Source organism: Clinocottus analis, unplaced genomic scaffold (assembly GCF_023055335.1).
Source record: "Clinocottus analis isolate CAN_PGR_092001 unplaced genomic scaffold, fCliAna1.0.p SCAF_12, whole genome shotgun sequence".
Lineage (NCBI taxonomy): Eukaryota > Metazoa > Chordata > Actinopteri > Perciformes > Cottidae > Clinocottus > Clinocottus analis.
The window spans coordinates 8,932,417-8,955,720 of record NW_027175843.1 but is presented as its reverse complement, the minus strand read 5'-3'; the positions used below and the strand labels follow the sequence as shown (position 1 = coordinate 8,955,720).

Sequence of the window (23,304 nt, the reverse complement as noted above, 5' to 3'; positions counted from 1 at the left end):
GTGATACCGCATTCAATGTTGCGTCGTGTCGTGTAACGTTTGCCACAGTAGCGCGTCCTCAGAATTGACTCAGACAGTGACCGACATTTCCACCAGAGATGTGGTTACATGTTGCGAGCGCGTGTGCAGCAATAACTTCCTTCTTCATGTCAAAAACAGACAATTCCTGGAGCTAATTCTCGGTTCAAGGGGGCGTTCAGTCTACAGCAAAACTTCTACAAGGACTTTCTGAGTTTAAATCCACGCTAAAAAAAGAAGAAAAAAAACTCGCCATAATGGAGGTTCCCGAAGGGGCAGCGACGGCAGGCGAAAGCGTGCTAGACTTTTCCCGTTTGAGCCTGAACACTTTCGGTGTTGACAGTATTAGCGACGAGAGGAAGCGGGACACCCGACAGCTCTACTTGAACTACAACAGACTCGCCTCGCTGCCCTCGTCGGTCAGCCTTTTCTGCAACCTCGAGTTTTTGGACATCAGCAACAACGGGCTGTCGGCCATCTGCGAGGGCGTTACGCGGCTGACCAGGCTGAAAACACTAATCGCCAAGAACAACCGCCTGGACGAGTTTTCGCTGCCCAAAGACTTCGGCTCCCTGCAGCTGGAGGTGTTGAACTTCAGTGGGAACCGATTTATGGAGATCCCACTCCAGTGCACGAAACTGCTCCGTCTGCAGTCGCTCTCCCTCGGTGGGAACAGACTGACAAGTATACCCGCAGAGATAGAGCATCTGACCAGGTATGTTGTGAGGGGTGAAACCGAGAAGTTGTTAGGTGGTTCACGTTGGCCAACTTAAACCGTTGTTAAAAGTCCGAGGCCACACTACCAATTAACGTTTCTCGCACTGTCTTTGTAGCTTGCTGGCCATTTAATCGTCGATAATATTACATAACAATATCATAATTCATACATCACAATAATGAGATGTAGAAGGCACCTACGATTCCTGCCGAGGCTATTTTATATATTATATATATATATATATATATATATATATATATATATATATATATATATATATATATATATATATATATATATATATATATAAGTGTATTCCTGTGTAAATTAAGCTTTATGCGAACCAGGTTATTTCTATTCTGGTGACGTTACGTACGGTAGATTTGAGTTACAGGTGTTGCGTCCCAACTGGTTTCCCAAACTATCTGGTTTCCGCACCGTTGTGTTTTCCTAGAAGCAGCGGTTGTGTTGCCAGATTCGTCACACGTTCAAAAACCTGATATATTGTCAAATGTGGCGAATACAATGTGTAAAAATACACTAAACAATGGTCAAAGCAAAATGTAATAGAAATAATGTTCGACAACATATAACATTCCTGAAGATATGTGTGTTGTGACAGTATCGTCTGATCGTCACTTTTACATAGTATTTATTTGGAGCTTGTAAAGTGGTTATATGGCCGCAGCCGTGGGATAAATTAAAAAAAACTTTTATAAATATGTTCGGCTATTTCCTAAACGCTGAGGTAATATATGGATATGCAGCTCGTTGGTAATGAGAGGAGGTGACCCGAGGATATGATTTGTTTTGCTCTCGTGAGGTCGTATCAGGCTCGACGCGAGCTTGCAAATAATACACTTTTTCTAAAATGTCTTATTCCGTTTCTGACTGTGACGTATGTGCTCATTTAGAATCAAGTTGAGTACATTATATTAAAAAGCAAATCAGCAAATAGTTAATTTGGACAATAATTAATAGTTTTTTAAATAAATTTAGTTATAAACTTCAAAAAACGAAAAAAAACGTAATTTTGAAGACATCCGCTTATTAATCCAGTAAGGCCGAGATCCTCTTGTGGCACTAGCACCCAGTGGCAAGCGTGTGGCAGGCGTCAGCCAGTGTTCGCACTCGCTGTCTCTATTGATCTTCAGGGAATTGTGAATGGCATCTTTCAGAAATATCAGATGTGTAATAGACTAAATGATTAATCAAATGATTAAGAAATGAATCATCAGATTATTTCACATTGAAATAAATTGTTGGTTGCAGCTTTACGTTTTAATGTTATCCATCTAATCACATTCCTGCAGCCAAACATTCATCTCTGTTCAGTACACAGTGCTGTACATGTTTGGTGCTTTTCTTGGTTTAAGTTGCCAGAGACCACCTCTTGTCTTAAAGCTTTGTATTCCCTTTTATCAGTTGTTTTGTAGAAAATACTGTAATCACACTTAATTAACCTGCTACTTTGCATGAGTGAGTGGAGTTGATCCCCATGTTTACCCTGGTAACTAAATAACTGTTTACAGCACCCATTACAAAGTCACACTGAGACAACATGTGGAGTTTTTGAAAAGGTAACTTAATTATGGTCAGCTTTTCTTTCATTTTTAAAAAACATTTTTATTGGTTTGATGGTATGTACCACTTTACAACCCCTTATAAGTTGACCCGTGTGTATGATATGATCATTTACAGGCAGCTCACCTTGTAAACATCAAGATTCCTTGTTTATGCAGAAAGTTCACTTGCACTGTTTCAGTAATTTCCCTAAGCTATTTCTGGAGATAAATAAACAGTAGTTGCTAATGACAAGGAAGTTGTGCTATTGAATATGTTTGTGACACATTTATTATTATAGTAAAAATAGATTCAAATCAATTCAACAAAAACAACTAGACATGGCCGAACTGGAGAGAAACAAGTTTAGTACTAATTATGTAAAGAAATTAAACATATGGAGAAAGAATATGACTTATGATGAAGCAAACAAGATACATTAAATATAGGACACTCATTTCAAAACAACAGTAAAAGTGTGTTGTGTTAAAACAGCTTAAAGCTTTCAGAGGATGCATATTTGCTGTTTTTTTGTGAGTGTGGAAGACATTGAAACAGGCCAGCCATGAGATCATTTTTATCTTATCATTTCCTGGATTTAACAGTAGCAAGTCGCGGTGACCCACAGTCAGGCCAAAGATCAAACATGCACTTTATCACACACACAATGAATTAAGTAAGAGGCAGACGACAAAAAGGGCCATGTAATTTATAATTGCATGTAGCAAGCCCTATTTAATTGGACTATATCTTTATTATTTACATATCCTGGTTTACTGACTGGATTTTTATTTTTTATTTTCATAAAATGATGTTTGGCTGTATTTTTAAGTTCCTATAGTTGGTAATTTACATTAAAGTGAGACCAAATGATGATTATCTTTCTTTCACAATAAGATGCATCAAACTATGTATTATCTTTTCTTTAATCTACAATAATCTAGAGTCCTGCAGAAATGAGTCCTATAACCTCAAAATTTGTATTTTTGAAATGGTATTTTCCCTTGTCTCAAAGTCAATGGTGTCATTTTGTTTATAGCCTTTTACTTTTGCTGATTGTATCCATGCTTAAAAAAAAAAAAAGAATCATCGGCTTACTTTTACCTGATTGTGAAAGTGATGAGCTTTTCATACTGTCCTTGTTGCTGACCATAACTCACCATTCTCAATCTCTGGTGGCTGATTTGTGTCGGTGAGGTCAGTGAGCAGACCCTGAGTATCTCAGTATCCATCACAGAAGGGGCTTGCTCAATGCTTAGCCACCAAGGACAGTATTATGGCTTCCTGTCTCGTAGTCGCTGAGTCATCATTTCCAGCAGGCAGATGGCCCAACGCCTTTGCTGACCAGCTATCCATTTCTCTCCCTCTGTGTCTCTGTTTCACTCCCAATTACCCCCCTCCATATATCCATTTACCTACCAGGGTCCTTTGATGTCTCCATACGACAATCCCATTCTGTAATAATAATTAAGTTAACACAAATGTAAATGTATTTCATATATTATAATTGTATACTAACCCTTTTTCTGTGATTCGATGATGCGTGAATGTGTGTACTGCACAATCAAATCTGTGATCTTTCATCATTTTGAATTTTTAATAATATGTAACTATGGTCTAAAAAACTAACACATTTCAATACACACAAATGCACAAACTCTTCAGCATGTAGTTATGCATCTTTATCTCCCCCTTGTGGTATTCATTAGTTTTGAATCGGGGTCACTCAGTTGGCCAGAGCCCTTTAACAACATGTTAACGTAATTTATGAATAGGGCTTCTTTGACTTAAACACTGCAGCAACTTTCATTACAAACTAAAAATGTTGAAACTGAATTTCAAAGTCAGTCAAAAAAGGCTCATTTGTGATATGGGACCCTTGGCCTTTATGCTGAAGGTCTTGGCTATGAAATTGACTTTGTGTTTGTAAGCATTTGAGAACTTAAACGTTTTTTAAATTACCTTGAGCATCTATTATAGGACTAGTAATTAGTACTTTGGTTAAACGTCAAACTCAAATTGTACTCTTATCGTCTTGTTTTTCTGTTAGTCTGGAGCTGTTGTATCTGGGTGGGAACCTCATTACAGCCATTCCTCCAGAAGTGGCTAACCTTCCCTGGCTCAGCTACCTGGTCCTGTGTGACAACCGCATCCAAAGTGTCCCCCTGCAGCTCACCAGGTAACTGCTCTCATATACACACTCACTGCCAGCACATATTCCTGTGGTCATGATTTGTCGATGAAAATAATCCTCCATCTCCCTCCAGGCTCCACTCGCTGCGATCTTTAAGTCTGCACAACAACTTGCTCACTTACCTGCCGAGAGAGATCCTCTGTCTGGTGCACCTGCAGGAGCTCAGTCTCCGTGGCAACCCACTGGTGGTGCGCTTTGTCAAGGAGATGACATACGACCCTCCATCACTGCTAGAGTTGGCAGGGCGTACTGTCAAGAGCCGAAATATACCGTACTACCCCTGCGAACTGCCTTCAAACCTGCTACACTACCTAGACTTGGCCAGCAAGTGCCCCAACCCCAAGTGTGCCGGTAAGAGGCCTTTTCCATAATTTTTTAAGAAAATGCATAGATTGACATAGGTTCTTAACCTTTTTTGGCCTTTGACTCCATCAAATGTGGACTTCCTTTTTCCCACATTTTGTTATGTTACAGCTCTATTCCAAAATAGATCAAATTCATTTTTTCCTCAATTCTACACACAATATCTAATAATGACAAAGTCAGAAAATTTCACCATTAGCAGCAATTACAGCCACAAGCTTTACGAGTATGATGCTACAAGCTTGGCACCTATTTTTTTAGGGCATAACCCCTTTTTTGCATAACCCCTCAAGCTCCATCGGATTGGATGGGGAGCATCGGTCCACACCATTTTCAGATTTCTCCAGAGACGTTCAATCGGGTTCAAGTCAGGGGTCTGGCTGGGCCACTCAAAGACATTCACAGAGTTGACAGAAGCCACTCCGTTGTTATCTTGTCTGTGTGGTTCGCGTCGTTGTCTTGTTGGAAGATGAACCTTCGCCCCAGTCTGAGGTTCAGAGCACTCTGGAGCAGGTTTTCATTAAGGATGTACATTACTGCATTCATCTTTCCCTCAATCCTGACTAGTCTCCCAATTCCTGCCACCGAATAACGTTCCCACAGCATAATGCTGCCATTAGAGGGAGAAGGACTAAGGCCCTTCTTCCCTAATCACGCCAGGCGGCCAAGTCTAGAAAAAGTCATTGTGGTTCCAAACGTCTTCTATTTAGGGATGATGGAGGCTACTGTGCTCATTGGGACCTTCAATGCTGCAGAAGTTTTTCTGTACCCTTCCTGTCTCCTTTCTGTGCCTCGATACAATCCTGCCACTTCATGGCTTGGTTTGTGCTCTGACTTGCACGGTCAACTGTGGAACCTTATAGAGACGAGTGTGTGCCTTTCCAGATCATATCGAATCATCAGTGGAAACAGGATTTACCTGAGCTCAATTTTTGAGTGTCGAGGCAAAGGCCTGTTTTGAAAATACGTTTGTTACTGATACACCTCTGTAACCATTTTACTTATATAAATTTTTATTTTTAATAGATTTGCAAAAATGTCCCGAGTTTCTTTTTCACGTTATCATTATGGGGTATTTTGTGTAGAATTTTAAGGAAAAAAAATATTCAATTGATTTCGGATTAAGGCTGTGAATACTTTGCACTGTATTTCAGCCAACTATGACCAATTCAAAGAAAACCTTTTTTTTTCAGACTTGTTTTATTTAAATACTTCTGAGAAACCTAAAGATAACCAATTTAGCAGAGAAAAGGCAAAGTTTAGAAGAAAATCTGACAAAAATCAGCACGTTTGTCTTGCGTGAATATGTTTTTTATATTTGATCATCAGGGAACCCGCTGTTTTGTCCCAATGCCCACATTGAGAACCACTTTAATATTATATCCTGGGTTCGTTTTTCAGTTTACTGTTTATTGCATTGTCTGAGAAAATCTGAGTTGATGTCAATGACGCAATTTATGAATATTGATCTATGTTGATGTATTCATACATTTACATCCTCCCTCTTTGCTTTATCCAGGCGTCTACTTTGATTCATGTGTGCGCCAGATCAAATTTGTGGACTTTTGTGGAAAGTACCGGCTGCCCCTCATGCACTACCTGTGCTCCCCAGAGTGCACCTCTCCCTGCAGCTCCAACCCCCAGAGTGATGCAGAGTCGGAGGACGAGAGCAGTGTGCCGGCATACCGCCTGCAGAGAGTGCTTTTGGGATAGTGGTATAGCATAGAGGAGCCTCTGACCCTCTGGATAGGCCCAGCCTTATCACTCTGTCACTATGTTCAACATTTATTCAGAGATAAATTTTGCTATCAGACTTGACTGAACGTAAACGCACACAAGCTCAGAATAGCGCCTGAGGTCCAGACAATTCATGTTGACTCAATTTAAAGGAGCTCCTTAAAAAGAAATCCGTTCCCGCTGTCGACACACACCACTCTACATAAGATGAGCCATGTAAATCCACAGTCATGACTCCATCAAAGTGCTGGTCTCATGGTCGAGGATAAGAGTGACAGGGTTCTTTTTCATTCAGGGCAGCATACATTATATTTCATAAAACACTTGGTGCTGTTTAGTAGATTCTGCAATTTCTTCAAGTTTGGTTATGAACAATACATTTTTTTGTCCCGCTACTGGTGACACACAGCCAACTTTTATTTACAATTCTCTTACCGAGTGAGCACCAAAGCTGCTATGCTGACTAGAAAAGAATAAAATATCTGCTTCAACTTTGACATTAGTTTAACACCACAGTATTCTTAATTGTTTGAGTATGAAGTGTGAGATGGCCTTATTTACATTATAGGCAACGGTTTCGTGCAGTTAAGTTGTCTCGCACAATATTAAAAGATTCAGGTTTATCTGTTGACAGCGGCATGGTCATGATCATTCAGATGTGATATGTTTTGCCATGATGACACAGTTATCCTAAACCAATCCAGAACATGGGTTGTGTGAGTTATGTGGAAGAAAGTTTCTCGAAGCTTGCTCATAGGAAGTGGATATGGGTTGGACTAGGGAAAACCAATCACTGTGTTAGCACAGAAACAATAGCTATTGAGCAAAGCACAGTGACAGCCTTCATGTTTACGTGTGTGTGTGTGTGTGTGTGTGTGTGTGTGTGTGTGTGTGTGTGTGTGTGTGTGTGTGTGTGTGTGTGTGTGTGTGTGTGTGTGTGTGTGTGTGTGTGTGTGTGTGTGTGTGAATGGAGACAATATAGATGTGTGTGGATGAAGATAATATTGTGCGTGAATTGAGACAAATGCCTATTTTTTTTCTTATTTTTTTAATAGGAATTAATCCTTTTTGAAAGCAAAACCCTTATTTCTGGCTGGAACTGGCTGTTTGTGTTCCTGGTTACAGCTCGGCTTTGTCTCCCTATTTGTATCAAAAGCTGGGAGAGGTTATTGCCTCTCAGACCGGTTCCACGAGTGAAAAAGGAAAAAAAAAATCCTTCTGGCTTCACAGTAGACCCTAAACAGAAGAATGGTCCTCTATGTTACAGTAACACTTATATTACAACTTTAAAGTGCCTTACTAATAGTGACTTCTACCACGGTGAAACAAAGTATGAATAAATGTGATATAGGTCTATGCATCCTGAAATGTGAGAGGATTAACATTATGATTATCAAGTCCTTTTTTGAGTGATTTTTATCCTCAACATCTTAACAACAGTGCACACTACTTTTGTTTTTTATAACCATATGAAATGCTTTTGTATAAATTTACTAGATTCGCACTACATATTTAAATGAGCAGCAGAATAGATGGCACATAACATATAATAAAATATATAAATTATATTTACTTGTACCCCATTCAGATAATAGTAGATTGTATGGTATATAATGCCAATAATAAAGACTGATTGTAATAACTTTAAACTGTTTGTTTGTATTCTAACCTTTTGTCATTTGATTAAAGCCACACATGTTTAAGGAGAATGTAGAAAGAAATTTCACCTGTTTTTTAAGTTTCCATTGTATTAAACATTTTTAATGCCTGTTGCTGAAAGGATTTTTTTTCAATGAACCACAACTATTTGTTTGAAGTGTGCGTTTTTACATAAACCAATCAAACCATTTTGTTAATTTGCAGGTTAATTTGCATATGAAGGTGAACACTGGGAGACCTTTTTATGTAACCGAACCAAGAGATGCCAAGGCGAGTGCATTCTAAAACATACAATCTGCTAATCCTTAAACATCACCTGCCAAGCGCCATGAACTACTTTGTTTTGTCTTCACCCGTCTCTTTTCACGCCTTCTGTTCTAACTCAGTATCTCATTCAATTTCTTTTCATCTCACAGTTTCTTTCAGCCCGGCAGGCAAGAAAGATGCTTTGAGTTTCACACATGATTTGTTTGAATGGTCGCTGACCAAGTCACAGCTTGGTTCCAGTGTTTCTTTTTCACAATCTTTCAAACATGTGTCTACCAAACAGCAGGCACCTATAACTCTTACACGTTGTGTGGAGTTATGTTACACCTCAGGCTTGTGTACACATGCGCTTATGCTCTGCGTGTCGGGCCTCGTATGTTTGGCGAGAGGGTGCTGTCACAATGCAACCGCAGTACAACTCTGATCCAACCATGACAACCTGGAAGCAATGAGTTGTGACTGGCAGCTATGGTCTCATAGGAGGAGGATGCCGTCTCTGTTGGAGCCCTCAGCACGCTCATATTTCACATATGTCTTGTTGGCATCTGTCCTAATTTAAAATTAATTCCATCAAAATTGTGTTTTTGTTTGCGGAATGTTATTCAGGCACCTTGTTCTTTACCAGCACAATAACAGTGAACGTTACATTCAGTATTGTAGGACAAAGAGCAAAGTGCTTTAGCATACAGGGCGTTTGATACTCAAAGCCTCTTATCGCCATTAGTGAGAGGCATACCATCATATCAGCTCAAAGTATTGCCAGTGTGCATTAATATGTTTGCCATGGCCTCACACATAACTCATTTCAAATGTACACTCCACTGAGCCTTTACACACGAAAGCCACACACTGCAGACGCCCTCACAACAACCAGATGCTGTCTTCAGAGTTCTACTGCCATTTCTTCGAGGAGAAAGTCTGGTTGGAGCCCAGAGTGGTCGAGGTGGTTACAGGGGGAAAGGATAATCATCAACGACTGAGTTAACTGTATTTGATTTGTCTCGATGAATCACATCAAACATAAAAAATGTATCCTCTTGACCTAACATAATTTTCCTTGAGCCATCAATTCCAATCTACCTTGGCCATTCCTGGAACTTTCATTGCATCTTTTTGCTCATCGTGGCGATTTCACAAATAACTGAAGAGAGCTGAAACATGTGTTTGAAAGCTGTGGAAAAAGTGTAAGGGGATTTGAGAGGATTTTTGTCAACCGCTATCGAGGATTTTAAAATAAACCCACTCCCACATAATTATGTATCTACATTCTTGTTACAACTTCAATTTAAATACTTCAAAGCTGCTTTGATTGATATTCTCAATTTTTGAGAGTGAATCATTTTTAGACATACACAACTCCATATAAATCATTAGCAATTGCTTTAGATAACCACGTATTTAACAACTATCTTCAGTATGTAAAAAAAATACCCAAAAGGTAAATAATGCAGATTAAAGCACATCATGAATGTTATAATTTGCTAAACTACTAATGAGCTAATTTCTACATCAACGGCTGGACTAATTTACTGAACCAGCGATCATTATTATTTATTTATTAGTCAGTTGCTGCTTTTTTACAACTTAAACTCTAAAAGTGACTCGACTGATGCTTCTCCCTACATGTATCGCATTCTCTATAGAAACACAAGGACTGGAGTCGGCAGGGGTGCCTTGATCTTGCGGTGCTAATCCAGGACCGTAGCAACATTGCAGGAGGAGCCACAAGCTTCCATAGAGGGATTTATCTTTGGGTATGTCAGTGGGCAAAGCTGGGCACGTCCCATGGGGAGTGTCCAGGCTCTGGCAAGGACAGTTTAGGGCCGTAGGGGGTTGGTGTGGCTCACTCACACACTGAACAATGTGTTTACACGCACACAATCTCAAGCACAGAATGGTGGGACTGGCTGACACTCTGGTCAAATGTTGTTGCTGCAGATGCTTCCACGTCAGGAAACGGTGGTGCTGCCTGTCAGGAATGGTTCAACAGGAAATGGTGTGTCGCTGGCTGAAAAGCTTTGCCTGTTATTTGTTTTGGTTGGTGGACTTCCAGCTGATATATGTGCAAAATGAGGCAGTGCAGAAGAAGATGGCGACTCTTTGTGACACCTGCATTTAATAATTAATACCTCTTAATGTTAGAACTGATCCCCGGTAACCTCAGTTGCAAGACGTGTCCTGTTTCATCCTTTTTTTGTCCTGCTGGCTAGCTGCTCCTTTTTTGACTTCTGCTTTTCGAGCAACAGCCATGTCCCACAGATGAAATATTCAGGAATTTGGTAATCTGAGAATCGGGGCAGCACCTGTTGCTGGTGCAGTCCGACTTGAACCTGATCTTGAGGGAAACATGAGAGTGATTGCCACGCTTTGGGTGTAACAGGGCTGGCAACAGTGTTTCAGTCCTTCAATGAGGATACTCACATGGTGTCATTTGATCTGAACTCATAATCAAAAATGTTGAGTTTAGAGGCCTTTGTCTCATTTCCTTCAAAAGTTCACATGTTCCCATGCCACAGATTTTTTTCATCTTTGATAAGCTGACTTAGTTGCATATTTGTTGTTTAAAAAAAAAAATCTATATATAACATGCCTATAGAGACCTATTATCATAGGACCCCACAGTTACAGTACCAGCATTAGGTTCCCGTTGTCAGGTACAGAATAGCACTTTACACTGACCATAAGAGTGTTGCCTTTAAATTGATTGTCATGCTTAACCTAATGGCATGATTTGTCTAATGCTGACATGTTTTCAGCTACTAAAATATATTCTCATCGTGTAAAATTCTGCATAAAGCTATATACTTAATCAGCTTTAGTCTTAATACACTTCTTTTTGCATTCTGCTGGACTTTGTCACTGAGCTTTAACACAATTTAGTCTTTAAAATTTAGACATTCGGACACATTGATAAATCACACAGGATTGTCAGACATATTTCCCCCTTCAGAGATGCATCGAGCAAGAAAACTTGTATTGCCAGATATTTGCACAAATTATCCTGATTGATGACTCTTCATTAGTGATCCTTGTGGTTGGCTATCATGAAAAAATATGCAACATAGTGTTTAAATGCCTGAAGAATTTGGGGTTTACACCCAGGGAATTTTTACATAATCGAACATTGGAAAGATAGAGATGGTGAGATTGATGACAAATATGCTGTCTTCTTTAAATTTGTCTGTATTTCTGCTCCCCAGCTGCTGTCAGTGGTGGTGACACTCCCTTGTCAGGAATGACCATGTGTGTATAGCTCACCCTATAAATCTCTATGACATCTTAATAACACCTTTATGCCTCTCATGGATGAGGGAACGAATGTAGAAATATTTCTGCTGGCTCACTGGTCTCAGACGGAAGCTTATTTTAGTTTTTTAATGTGTTTTTATCAGATTGACATCCATCATGGAGGCTTGCTTTTGGAAAACAAAATAGACATGGTACGTGTTTATCTTTCCATTAAAACAAGAGCTGTTATTCAGTATATTTTGTCACATAAGCCACCCAGTCCTTCGAGGCTACTGCAGAACCCACACTGTCACAGCCCCCCTGCACCACATGAGTCACATCACACTCTGAAACCCATTTGGTGGGCAGTGGGAACTGGATCCCTCATGAGAGAGAGAAAGAGAGAGAGAGAGAGAGAGAGAAGAGAGAGAGAGAGAGAGAGAGAGAGAGAGAGAGAGAGAGAGAGAGAGAGAGAGAGAGAGAGAGAGAGAGAGAGAGAGATTACATGCTTCCTGTCCCGACACACACACTCCACCCTCCCTCAAAGCTCAAATGAAAAACTCGGGCACTCTGGTGACAGGATCGTCTCGGGCTGGAGGACCGACAATTTGACTGACATATTGGGTCATGGGATTCATTACAAGTCTGCAGTGATGGGACCTGTGTAGCTATGTTAGATAAGACATTCTGTCTTTTATTCGCGATAATAAATACGTTTCTAAGTCTTGCGCGATGGAGCCTGAAGCGGGAAGAGACGATGGGAACCTCTGTGCGCTCTGGAGACCGAGGTTTGCTTTTTTTTTTTTTTTTAAATATCTTTCTTCATTGCTTTCTTTTATTTATTTTAAGATCGCTTAAATAAACAGTTAATTAATGTGTCCATTGTTGATGGATGTATTAGTACAACCTTTTGTTCCATGACGTTATCTTTAGTATAATATTATTATTATTATTATTATTATTATTATTATTATTATTATTATTACTGTCTGTAATATAAAATAATGCTTCAAACCACAGCTATTGCTTTTCTTAATATTCTTATTATTACAACAAGTAACTATAAGTCTTAGTTTCCCCATGTGCTAACTTATCCAGTTTACACCAAAAGTTTTGTCCTGCTGTGACGCATTTCCTCAGGTTTTGCGATTGAAATAGTCACGGGGCTCCGATGCAGACTTCCCAGTTCCGATGAAAAATTACTTCTAATGGGATTTTGACAAACTGTGCATACTGGGAACCGGGCTGTAAAAGTCACTATGTGCCCAGAAATTATTTGTGCCTGGCCTGAGGTGGGAATTCAGGCGGTGTAGATGCATTCTAACTCGGCTTAAAGAATACATTTATAAACGGATTATTGACTGAGGTGGAATGTTTCAATATTGGCCCCCTGAACAGGGTTTTAGCACCAGTGGTTACAATCTTAAAAGAGAAACAGTGAGAAAGGGCTTCACTCCATGCGGTATATTAAAATTTGGTAACTCAATTCTGTCTCTCTGAGCGCAGATGTTGTCAAAAATGGGGGAAATATTTCAGATAGTTAGATAAATTAAAGAAAAAACACATATAGAGAGACCCACGGGCAAGTTGACAAGTGAAAGCTAAGCTACACACATTAGGCCCGCCCTACATTTCTGCAAGGAATACAGAGATAGCTGAGGTGCAACTTGCAGATTCACTTCAAGATGATTCTGAACTGTAAAAACATGACCGTAAAGCCTAACTCAGCATTGGGAAGGGCTCTGTGGACCTTTGATGACTTTTGTAGGGTGGCGGTTTTCTTCCAAACTGAAAGCCACAGAGGCAGGATTTATTTTTTAAACAGCGGAAATGCCTCTCTCTGCCGTGGTGCCCTGTGGAAAGCAGCAGAACTGTGATCTATACTTGGAACGTGAAGACAGGACATGAACAGGAACTCCAGACGTTTCCCAGATGTGCTTCCCAGTGGGCTTCATTGTTCTTTTGACACAATTTCGAAAAAAAAATGTGTGCTTTACTCAGTAACGTACACCAAGAGAATCTGTGAAATAGAACATCTTCATCTAATGTTGGGTGAATTAAGTTTCTGTCCAATATTAAAATGCAAGTCAAAGATTTCCCACACTGCTCTATTTTGAATCCCATAATCCAACTATCCCAGAGCACTTTGGGTATCTTAGTCATTCTCCAGACAATGACGAGATGTGTGATGCCTAATAACACACACACACACACTTGTATCGATAGTGGTCTTACATGGTCTCGACAAGATGAAGCTGAGTCACTGCAGCATATACATCAGACTCTTACTCTGTGTTTTAGCTCAGAGTATCGGGCCACATAATACCATGCCACATAATTAAATCTGCAACATGTCAGTGCAGCATGGGTAGCCTCATAAAAATGCCTGTGGCGAGAGTGACAAACAGTTGTTTGGTGATGCTCTCCAAAATTCTTCTTCAGACTTTGCCTTAAATAATCTGATTAATTGTGTGGTTAATTACGTGGTCTTCAGTGATTTTTGGTATAGGGCGTGTCTTACATTTTCTTTTGTTTTGCTCACCTTTTTGCGTTGTGCACATATGTTAATCAAAGCAGAGAGCGCTCCTGTGTTGACTGGTTCACTTCAGTAATGACGTAGTGTGAGTGGAAATCGAGGATAAGAAGGATCCCACAGGCTTCCTGTCACATAGGCCGAGTCCTGGCTCCTCTGTTTGTTCTGTGGCGGTAAATAATTGACACTATTTGGCTATTGACACTCTTACCTTAATTTGATCTTAATGTTGGGTTTATTTGTTCTTATAATCGTAAGCTTTTTCTTGGTGTAGGATCAATGAGATGCAAACTCAGTTGCTTGCATGAATCCTCCTATCAGAGGTTTCCGTCACAGCACCACGCTGTGGAGGCTAAAAAGTCTTACAACTCATTTGTGAGACCTTTAAATAGAAGCTGGACTTCACACCAAATGTGTTTCTCTGGGCGACTGTTGTGTTGAAGCTCAGTAAGTGTTCAAAATGCTTTGACTGAACCAGGTACAAAGACTGTGCATTTTCCTTCTGAATGGTCGTAAGTCAGATTTACAAAGAGCACTTTTATTCTTGTTCCCCAGGATGTGTGTGTTAAAGTGAACGGACTGGGGTCAGTCATGGAGCCTGAGCTGAACTGCAGCTCCCAGTGTGATTCTCCATTCTGCTTCATCCACTCAGGAGTCAACAGGCAGGACGGTCTCCACATTCTGCAGAGACTATGCAGTCTCAGCACGGTAATCACACACACGCGCGCACGCATACAGTACGCACGCACGCACACACACACACACACACACACACACTCACTCTCTCACACACACATACACACACACAAACACACGCACACACACACACACACACACACACACACACACACACACACACACACACACACACACACACACACACACACAGCAGACATAGATCTTAAATCCAGCATGGCTGATCAATAGAATATGTTAATGGTTTAAATTATTCAGACAAGGCTGAATTACATACATACTTCCATTTAGTTATCTGTCACAGTTTTTTTTTCTTAAACATCCACTGCTGTTGATAAACCTCCACCTATGATTTAAAATGTGGGGCATTTTACCGAAAACCACCCATACAAATGAAATGCATTTGAAAGGTCAGTTCAATAGCAGAGATCTAGACATGTAATAGCATTGGACGAGTGAAGCTATCTTTAGACTCATAGTTGCCGGTGCCTTTAAGAGAAGGGTGAGTGGAGAGTTTGAGCGCAGCAACATGAGGCGGGGCCCAGGAACATCTAATGAGACTTTGCTTATAGAAACTAAAGTAGTAGAGCCACTGTGTCAGGGAACACAGACACTCTCCTGTAGACCCCTTTCTTCTTTGTGCCAAGCCAAATAAAGCAAGGTAAGTTATCTCTTTTATTTATTTCATGCTTTATGATGTTAATTTATGCATTTGTCAGTCTGAATATGCTTAAAGGGGAAGGGAACATTCCGCTGAATTTTGCTTTAAGGAAATTAGGTTACAAGATTGTATTTGAATCTCTATTTTAATGTTTTATCTTATTTTAATGTCCTAACTATTCCTTTGTATTAATTTATATAGAACTCACATCACATAAATTGTTCAGCTAGGAAATATCGTGTGATGAAATGTCACACCATGCATTTGTTACTATTTGTGGACGTGGACAGCTCACAAGGCACAACTGTTTCTAAACCTAGTAGTATAATGGAAAGAAAAATAATACAAGGACCAGAGAAGACCCTTTTCTTTAAAATCCCACATGTTGTCTTTCTGGATGTGTTCCTAGATACGGTATGGTTGCTGCTGGCAGAATGCTGACTGAGGAGCAGCTTCTTTGTCCCATCTGTCTGGATTTGTTCAACCAAACAGTCACCACTCCTTGTGGGCACAACTTCTGCAGGGACTGCATACAAGGATACTGGCAGATTGCTAACCTGTCACAGTGCCCCATGTGCAAGCAGAAGTTATCCAGGAGGCCTGAGCTCAAAGTTAACACCTTCATCTCTGAGGTGGCTTCCCAATTCAAGAAATTATTGGAGAAGAAAGACAAAGAAGAAGCCAGTACCGTGGACCAGTATTCAAGCCACAAAGGAGAAGTCTCATGCGATGTGTGCGTTGGAAAAGGAGTCAAGGCTGTTAAATCCTGCCTGGACTGTTTGGCCTCCTTCTGTGAGACTCACCTGGAGCCCCACCATGTTTTAGACATCTTCAAGAAACACCACCTGATCAACCCCATTATGAACATGCAAGACAGAGTGTGTAAGAAGCATGCCAAACTGCTTGACTTGTTCTGTCACACTGACCAGACTTATGTGTGCCAGATCTGTATTAAGAGAGACCACAGTGCTCATCACACTGTACCTATAGAGGACGAGAGCAGTGACAGGAGAGCTCAAATTTTAAAGCTAAATGCAGAAGTGGAAGAAATGATTAATGGCCATCGACATTAATCAAAGTGTTCAGCTCAGCAGAGGAAACACAGAAAGAGAGATTGAAGAGAGTATGCAAGTCTTCAACAACCTGCTCCACTTTGTCCAGAGAGGTCAAGCGTAGCTGGTGGAGGTGATTGGTGCAAAGCAGAGGCAAATTGAAGGCAGGGCCAGAGGACTCATTGTGGAGCTGGAGCAGGAGATCAATAAGCTGAGGCAGAGAAACATTGAGCTGGAGCAACTCTCACACACCAGAGACAACTTATTTCTTGTCCACAGCTTTGCAGCTTTCTCCACACTGCTTGCCACCAAAGACTCGTCTGCTACCCGGATAGAGAGTGCTGTGTACGTGGGCACAGTCAGGAGAGCAGTCAGGAGAGTAGCGTGTCAGCTGGAGGAGACAGTAAAGGCTGAGGTGAAGAGGCTATCTGAGACCGAATTTCAGAGGGCTAAGCAGTGTGCTGTTAATGTGACTCTGGACCCTGATACAGCTCATCCCAAACTGGTGCTGTCTGAAAACAAGAAGCATGTTTTTCACTGTGATGTAGCACTGAGCCTCCCAGACAACCAAGAGAGATTTTACCCTGGTGTCAGCGTTTTGGGAAAGTAGTGTTTCTTTTCAGGCAGGTTGTACTACGAAGTCCAGGTGAAAGGCAAGACAGAGTGGGATATTGGAGTTGTGCGTCAATCTGTCAACAGAAAAGGAGGAAATATACTTAACCCTGAGACTGGCTACTGGGCCCTCGGAATGAGGAAGGACAAGAGCTACTGGGCCCTCAGCAGCACTCCTATTTGTGTGCCGTTGCTCGGAAAGCCCCAAAGAGTTGGGGTGTCCGTGGGTCTGGAGTGGGGTCAGGTTTCTTTTCATGACGTGGAATCTGCTTCTCACATCCACTCATTCACTGGATACTCATTCAATGAAAGACTTATACCCTACTTTAAACCTCGCCGTAATCATGGCGAAGTCAACTCTGCTCCTCTGGCCATCTTGCTTGTCAGCGTTTTTGAATGAAAGTTAGCAAAGGAGTGGTGGTCCAACATGTAAAATGCTGCTCTGTTTGCCTAAATAAAGTTTGTTAATTCATCTGAATCCTGTTTTTTTTTTCTTTTATGTCATATAATTTACAAAATGGAGGGTTCAGAACATAGTAATCATGAGCTACACCTGTGATATTTTGGACTGGATTTTAAGGGTTAGTGTTTGCATGTGCGTGTACGTGTGTGTGCAGGTGGCAGTGGAGCTCCCAAGGCGGTCTCTCTCCCCGGTGCTGATAGCTATGGTGTGGACACTGCTCTCCTGCGGCATCCTGCTGGCTTTCTGCTTCCTGCTCTTCACCCTGCGCTTCAAAAACAACAGGTAGTCTACGAAGTGAAATACATCTATACACATTAAAAATAGATTTACTGAATTAACTGATCAATTGTGTGTGTGTGTGTGTGTGTGTGTGTGTGTGTGTGTGTGTGTGTGTGTGTGTGTGTGTGCACATGTTGTATTATTAGGATAGTGAAGATGTCCAGTCCCAACCTGAATGTCTTGACTATCTTTGGAAGTGTCCTCACCTACAGCAGCGGCTTTTTGTTTGCCGTTGGGGAACGATCACAATCAGAAGGCGGAGCCTCCACAGCTGTGCTACAAGTAAGGCCTGCAGTCCCCCTCAATCCTTCATTATACTGTTGGGTAAATCATTGTTGGATATTTATGCAATGCTCTCTCTTCTCCAGGCTCGGATGTGGACTCTTTGTGTCGGAAGTACCCTGGTCTTTGGTCCAATTTTGGGGAAGACGTGGAGACTTTACAGAGTGTTTACCCAGCGAGTGCCCGACAAGAGAGTGGTAGGAATGCTCCCCAGCCTTTGTACTGTCTTTATTATATTGTCCAGTCACTCCGGCATGCATTAATTACATTCTGATTCTTTAAGAATTAGAATGAAGGGTAAGGTTTTAATAAAAGCAGCAGAAGATGATGCATGACAGACATTTCAGACCAAATGGTTCACTGATCATATCTCTTTTTATTTATGGCTGATTGTCATAGCTATTATGAATAATTCACTTGTGTGTATGTGTCTTTAAAATGTATCTGATAAATCAGTCAATAGGCTCCAGTCCTATATTTTCCCTTGAAAGTATTATTTTGCATTTTAATGCAAAATTAAATCAACATATTGAATGATTCCTAAGAATTTATAGATCTAGACGATTGGTAAGCCTTGGTAAATGCTCTCTTTAACTTTCTTTAATATATTACTTCCCAGAAAGTTATTATAGACAGTGTTCCCTAAATGGAGTCTCACAGAGTGTTAGAAAATTATATATGATGATTACATGTATGGTATTGAAGTGATTGGTGACTTTCCTTCCTGCCTCAGATCATCCGAGACATTCAGCTGATGGGCATGGTGGCTCTGTTGATCGTGGTGGACATGCTGGTTCTCACCACCTGGACCCTCACAGACCCGATCAAGTGTTACCGATCCGTCGGAGCTGTTGTCAAAGTAGAATTCAATGCATTTTATGTGGAGCTGAACAAATTAAGATTGTTTTGTTTGATTAGAGAACAGTTTATGGATTACAACACACAGAAAATAAATGTTGTCAAATAACAGTTGATTTTATTTATGAAATTGCAAGAAAGTTGTACTTTGTGACTGCGAAATCACAAACTTCTTAATCTTCATTTCTTAATATAATAAATTATAGACATGTTAGTGACATTTATTCAGGTTGCCACTCACTGATACTATCTTCCTGATCTAGGTGGGGGAAAGAGACATTTCTTACTCTCTGTCACAGCTGGACACCTGCTTCTCTGTGTACTCAGATCTGTGGGTTGTTATTATTGCTGTTCAAAAGGTAAGAAATCTTTATTTTATTAAAATGCAATTATTTGTTACATTTCACAGAGATTCCTTCATTGTTATGATCACATGATTTATTGATTCTGTGGCCATTGTCTTTACTTTGTCCCCACATTTCTCTTAGATTTGTCTTCTCCTCTACGGGACTTATCTAGCTGGGTTGACCAGCAATGTCAGCCACCCTCCTGTTAACCAGTCTCCCACCATCATGACAGCGGTCACTTTGGTCACCATCTTTTTGTCTGTGGCCGTCCCTGTGTCAATCTTCCTGCAGGCCTGGCCCAATCTGGTTTATGGCACTGTGGCTGGAGCCATTTTCATCTGCACACTGGCTACCAACTGCATGCTGTTTGTACCTCAGGTAAGAAGATACACACATGAATGCACAAAACAACAAAAATGTTCAGTGGCAAGCTTTGGAGAAGTACAGGATTTCTTCGTTATTCTCTGACAGCTCCTTGTTTCTGGTGATCACAATGTCACTTCATGGTTATCTCTAAAGTAGAAACCACAAGGGAGGGACATTGTATTTTTCAGGCAGATTTGTCATCTAATTATAGGTTACTATGTTTCTAAAGCAGCAGTCAATCCGACAGGCAGACACTCTAGATAGACACATGAATGACAGACTTACGACTTTCTCTCTTTGTCTTGATGAAATTAGTAAAATCTATGAATGACTGTGGAGCCCGAACCTCTATTCTGTAAATGTGTATCCATTTGCCATGTCTGTCGGTGAAGTCTGACTCACACCGGAGCTGTGAATGAGTCAAAACTACGTGGGATATTGCAAACAGGTTTATAACTCTGGCAGTCTGGCACTCGGTATATGTTGCAACGAAGGAATGCATCTTCAGTGGAAAGGAAGGAAATATTTGAAAAGTGAATAATACATTCAAACACACCAGGTCAAACGGTAAGATTAACTACTGGTGTGTGTAACAAATCAAGTTGATAGTTACCATGTGTTTCACCAACATGCAGCTGACCCAGTGGCGGCAGTTTGAAGAGGACCAAAACAACCCAAGTCAGATGGCCAAGTATTTCAGCAGCCCCAGCAAAAGCCAGCCCTCGGTGTACAGCCAGGATGAGATGTACTATCTGCTAGGGGAGAACAACTCCATGAAAAAGCTCCTTAATGAGGTACAATATCATTTGTTTATTTTTTTTTTCAACTACTTACGAAGAATATCCAATAATGTATGAGCTGGTCTTTTGAACATCTTGAATTCTCTCCTAGATCTATTCTATTATGTGATGATAGTTATTTCTTTTAATTTGGTGTCAATTCTTACAATTTTTTATTGAATGCAAAACACAACCTTTATGGTATCTTCTTTTTCTTGTGTTGTTTGTTCTATGTTTCACAACCACAATATAAATTGTGTTTTAAACTTTAACTTACTGTAACAACTGCTCAGCAGAGCTTTTCTATATTTTTAATCATCAAATAAGTTTGGTCAATTAGTTCTTCCAGACTTAAGCTAGAAAGCCTGTGTTTTTTGTCACATTTTCCAGAAGAACGTTGTGATTGACAGTCTGCAGGAGCAGGTGAACAACGCCAAGGATAAACTCCTGCGACTCATGTCAGCCAGCCAACCACCCGAGGACCTGGACCTGGGCTCTTCCAACGCCAACCTCAACTCTACCTCCACTCAGACCACAAAGCTTCAGTCTGACGGCCCCTCTTCTTCTTCTTCTTCTTCTCTTCTACCTCAAAGGGACACTGAATCCCAACTTTCGCCGCCACATCACTACTCTCACCTCACTGCTGCTGCTGTTACACAGCACTCTGCTCTAAGCTCCTCAGCCCCCAATCACCCTAATGATATGTATGATAGTGAAAAGCAGAGAGGTGTCTCTACCGCTGGGCTCACAGATAGAGACACAGCTGGGAAGAAAACAGAGGACGATCCCAAACATCCCCTGTCCCACATGTCGCCTGGCTCACTCAGGACAGCAGAAGAGACAGTTCACTTTGTCACTTCCCTACAATCCCGTAGAGGGTTAAACCCCTCTCAGTTTCAAACTTTCAACAATCAGAGTGGCTTAACATCCCACCTGGGACCAAATGCCAGACCAACTGGTTTTGTTAGCAGCGAGCAGTTGCAGGAGATCCTCCAGGAGCTGAGTGTGGATGCAGTGATGGAAAATGCACTGAGATCACCCGGCCAGACGCCCAGAACACCCTCTCAGCTCAAATTTACCGTAGCTTCCGCTCTGTACCCTCTCTCCCTCCGCACACCGCGCTCCCCTGATCCACCTGTTCTCTTCCGCTACCCCAGCATCTCCCCCTATGCGATGAGGAAACGTCGGCCACCTTTCCACTCCTCCAGAAAAGGTTTTCCCCCTCCCTGCTTCTATGCAGGGTCAGAGGCTGCTGGTTGTGAAAATATAAGACACAACTGTGAACACCAAAATCCAAGCAAGCGCCCTGACGGGATCATTGTGGATGGTGCCCTCCTTCATGTTCACAACTCTGACCTCAAGCTGAAGGTGGAGGATGAGGAAGGGAATGAAGCAATTAGGAAAGGTCGTAGGCATATCTCAAGGTCCCACAGACGCTCCACTGTCTTGCACTATGCAGGCCACATAGCTCCACCTGATATGGAAGCAGGTGGTGATAACGAGCAGCACCGTAGACGCATAAGAGACTCGTGTGGCTATTGGGACTCTGACTCCAGCAGCTCAACAGACCACGGTTACTATCACCGTCCCTACTGTGACTCCTGCCTGCAGCGAGGCTCTCTCTTGTCATCAGACAGTTCCTCAGACTCCTCTGACAGTGAGTACGGAGGCTACACCAGCCTGTACCGCTCCCCTTACCCTGTGGTATTCAAAGAAGACATCAAACCCACCTTTGTGTGAGCACAGGTTTACTGCACTTTACATCTTCATCTATTTCCAGCACTTGAATTCATGTCCTAAGAAACATAACATTTGCATTTAGGATAAAGCAGGCACAAAGTTCATTGTGCATTAAGCTATGTGCATCTGTAATGGGAGATTGTCTGACTGCTGCTGCTGCGTTTGGCATTCTGTATGAAGAGAGCATTTTGTTTTACTTGAATCTTGCATTCTGGGACAGAGTGGTTGTTTTATTAGATTCATGAAACCTTTTGTAGCTCACAAGCACACAATTCTGTTTACTTTTGAATATTACTTATGGAGTTATGTGTATATTTCTGCTGTCAGATTAAATCCCTTTGCATTAAAAAAAAAGTCTCAGTCTGCTACACAGATTTTCAAGCCCTGTTATTTTTTTCAAAAGAAACTTCACATTACTTTATTCCACATCTTCTCCTGTCTAATGCAGCGGAGAACTGTAGGTCCGGATTAACCAGCTGGGGGCCACGTGTCAAAAAATAAGTCCTTATTAGGCCCCCACACTCACATCCCCTCAACCCATTTTGCCCCGAGTCCTAAACCAATCTGTATTTTTATGCAGCCACAGGTTTGTTGTTAGTTTGGGAGTTTCAATAGTATTCCTTTAACACAGTGTTACACCCCCCTGCTTTTCATATTCCTCTTTCCTGTCTTGGCTTCCATCTCTCCATCTCTTCCACGATCTCCTCTCTGTCTCCATGTATTGTTTCCTTCTGCTAATGGGACAATGTGTGATTGCCTGAGGAGGTGTTGCTATAAAGGGAAAAAAAGGGTTTTTTTGCTCTGCTGCTTTTTTTGAGACGCTACTGACTGCTCTCTATTCTGCATAGGAACCATTGAAGGGCAGCCTGGGAGAAATTCCTTTTGATAT

General features: G+C 41.2%; 2 protein-coding genes across 4 annotated transcripts; both read left to right on the top strand.

Moving 5' to 3' along the window:
* lrrc58b (leucine rich repeat containing 58b) lies at positions 1 to 8,361 on the top strand. The gene is made up of 4 exons (XM_068571807.1): positions 1 to 733; positions 4,350 to 4,478; positions 4,567 to 4,844; positions 6,376 to 8,361. The coding sequence occupies exons 1-4, from the start codon at positions 276 to 278 to the stop codon at positions 6,567 to 6,569; spliced, it is 1,059 nt and encodes a 352-aa protein (XP_068427908.1). The 5' UTR covers positions 1 to 275; the 3' UTR covers positions 6,570 to 8,361.
* Positions 8,362 to 12,261: 3,900 nt separating this feature from the next.
* gpr156 (G protein-coupled receptor 156) lies at positions 12,262 to 23,108 on the top strand. Of its 3 annotated transcripts, XM_068573223.1 has the most exons (10): positions 12,262 to 12,535; positions 14,836 to 14,988; positions 17,919 to 18,046; positions 18,190 to 18,325; positions 18,412 to 18,522; positions 19,059 to 19,184; positions 19,447 to 19,542; positions 19,672 to 19,908; positions 20,532 to 20,690; positions 21,066 to 23,108. In XM_068573223.1, exons 2-10 carry the CDS (start codon positions 14,872 to 14,874, stop codon positions 22,413 to 22,415), a joined length of 2,460 nt encoding a protein of 819 aa, XP_068429324.1. In that variant the 5' UTR covers positions 12,262 to 12,535; positions 14,836 to 14,871; the 3' UTR covers positions 22,416 to 23,108. The 3 variants fall into 3 exon arrangements, with proteins under 3 accessions (XP_068429324.1, XP_068429326.1, XP_068429325.1); XM_068573225.1 differs by lacking the exons at positions 12,262 to 12,535; positions 14,836 to 14,988 and adding an exon at positions 15,623 to 15,637; XM_068573224.1 differs by lacking the exons at positions 12,262 to 12,535; positions 14,836 to 14,988 and adding an exon at positions 16,454 to 16,515.
* Positions 23,109 to 23,304: the final 196 nt, after the last annotated feature.

Bases quoted from the DNA above. Each gene is read 5' to 3' on its own strand.
- lrrc58b (XM_068571807.1), top strand. From the start codon at position 276: ATGGAGGTTCCCGAAGGGGCAGCGACGGCAGGCGAAAGCGTGCTAGAC. The intron at 4,479-4,566 runs GTAACTGCTCTC...ATCTCCCTCCAG, and splicing joins GTCCCCCTGCAGCTCACCAG to GCTCCACTCGCTGCGATCTT. The intron at 4,845-6,375 runs GTAAGAGGCCTT...TGCTTTATCCAG, and splicing joins CCCCAACCCCAAGTGTGCCG to GCGTCTACTTTGATTCATGT.
- gpr156 (XM_068573223.1), top strand. From the start codon at position 14,872: ATGGAGCCTGAGCTGAACTGCAGCTCCCAGTGTGATTCTCCATTCTGC. The intron at 14,989-17,918 runs GTAATCACACAC...GTGTGTGTGCAG, and splicing joins GACTATGCAGTCTCAGCACG to GTGGCAGTGGAGCTCCCAAG. The intron at 18,523-19,058 runs GTAGGAATGCTC...TTCCTGCCTCAG, and splicing joins GAGTGCCCGACAAGAGAGTG to ATCATCCGAGACATTCAGCT.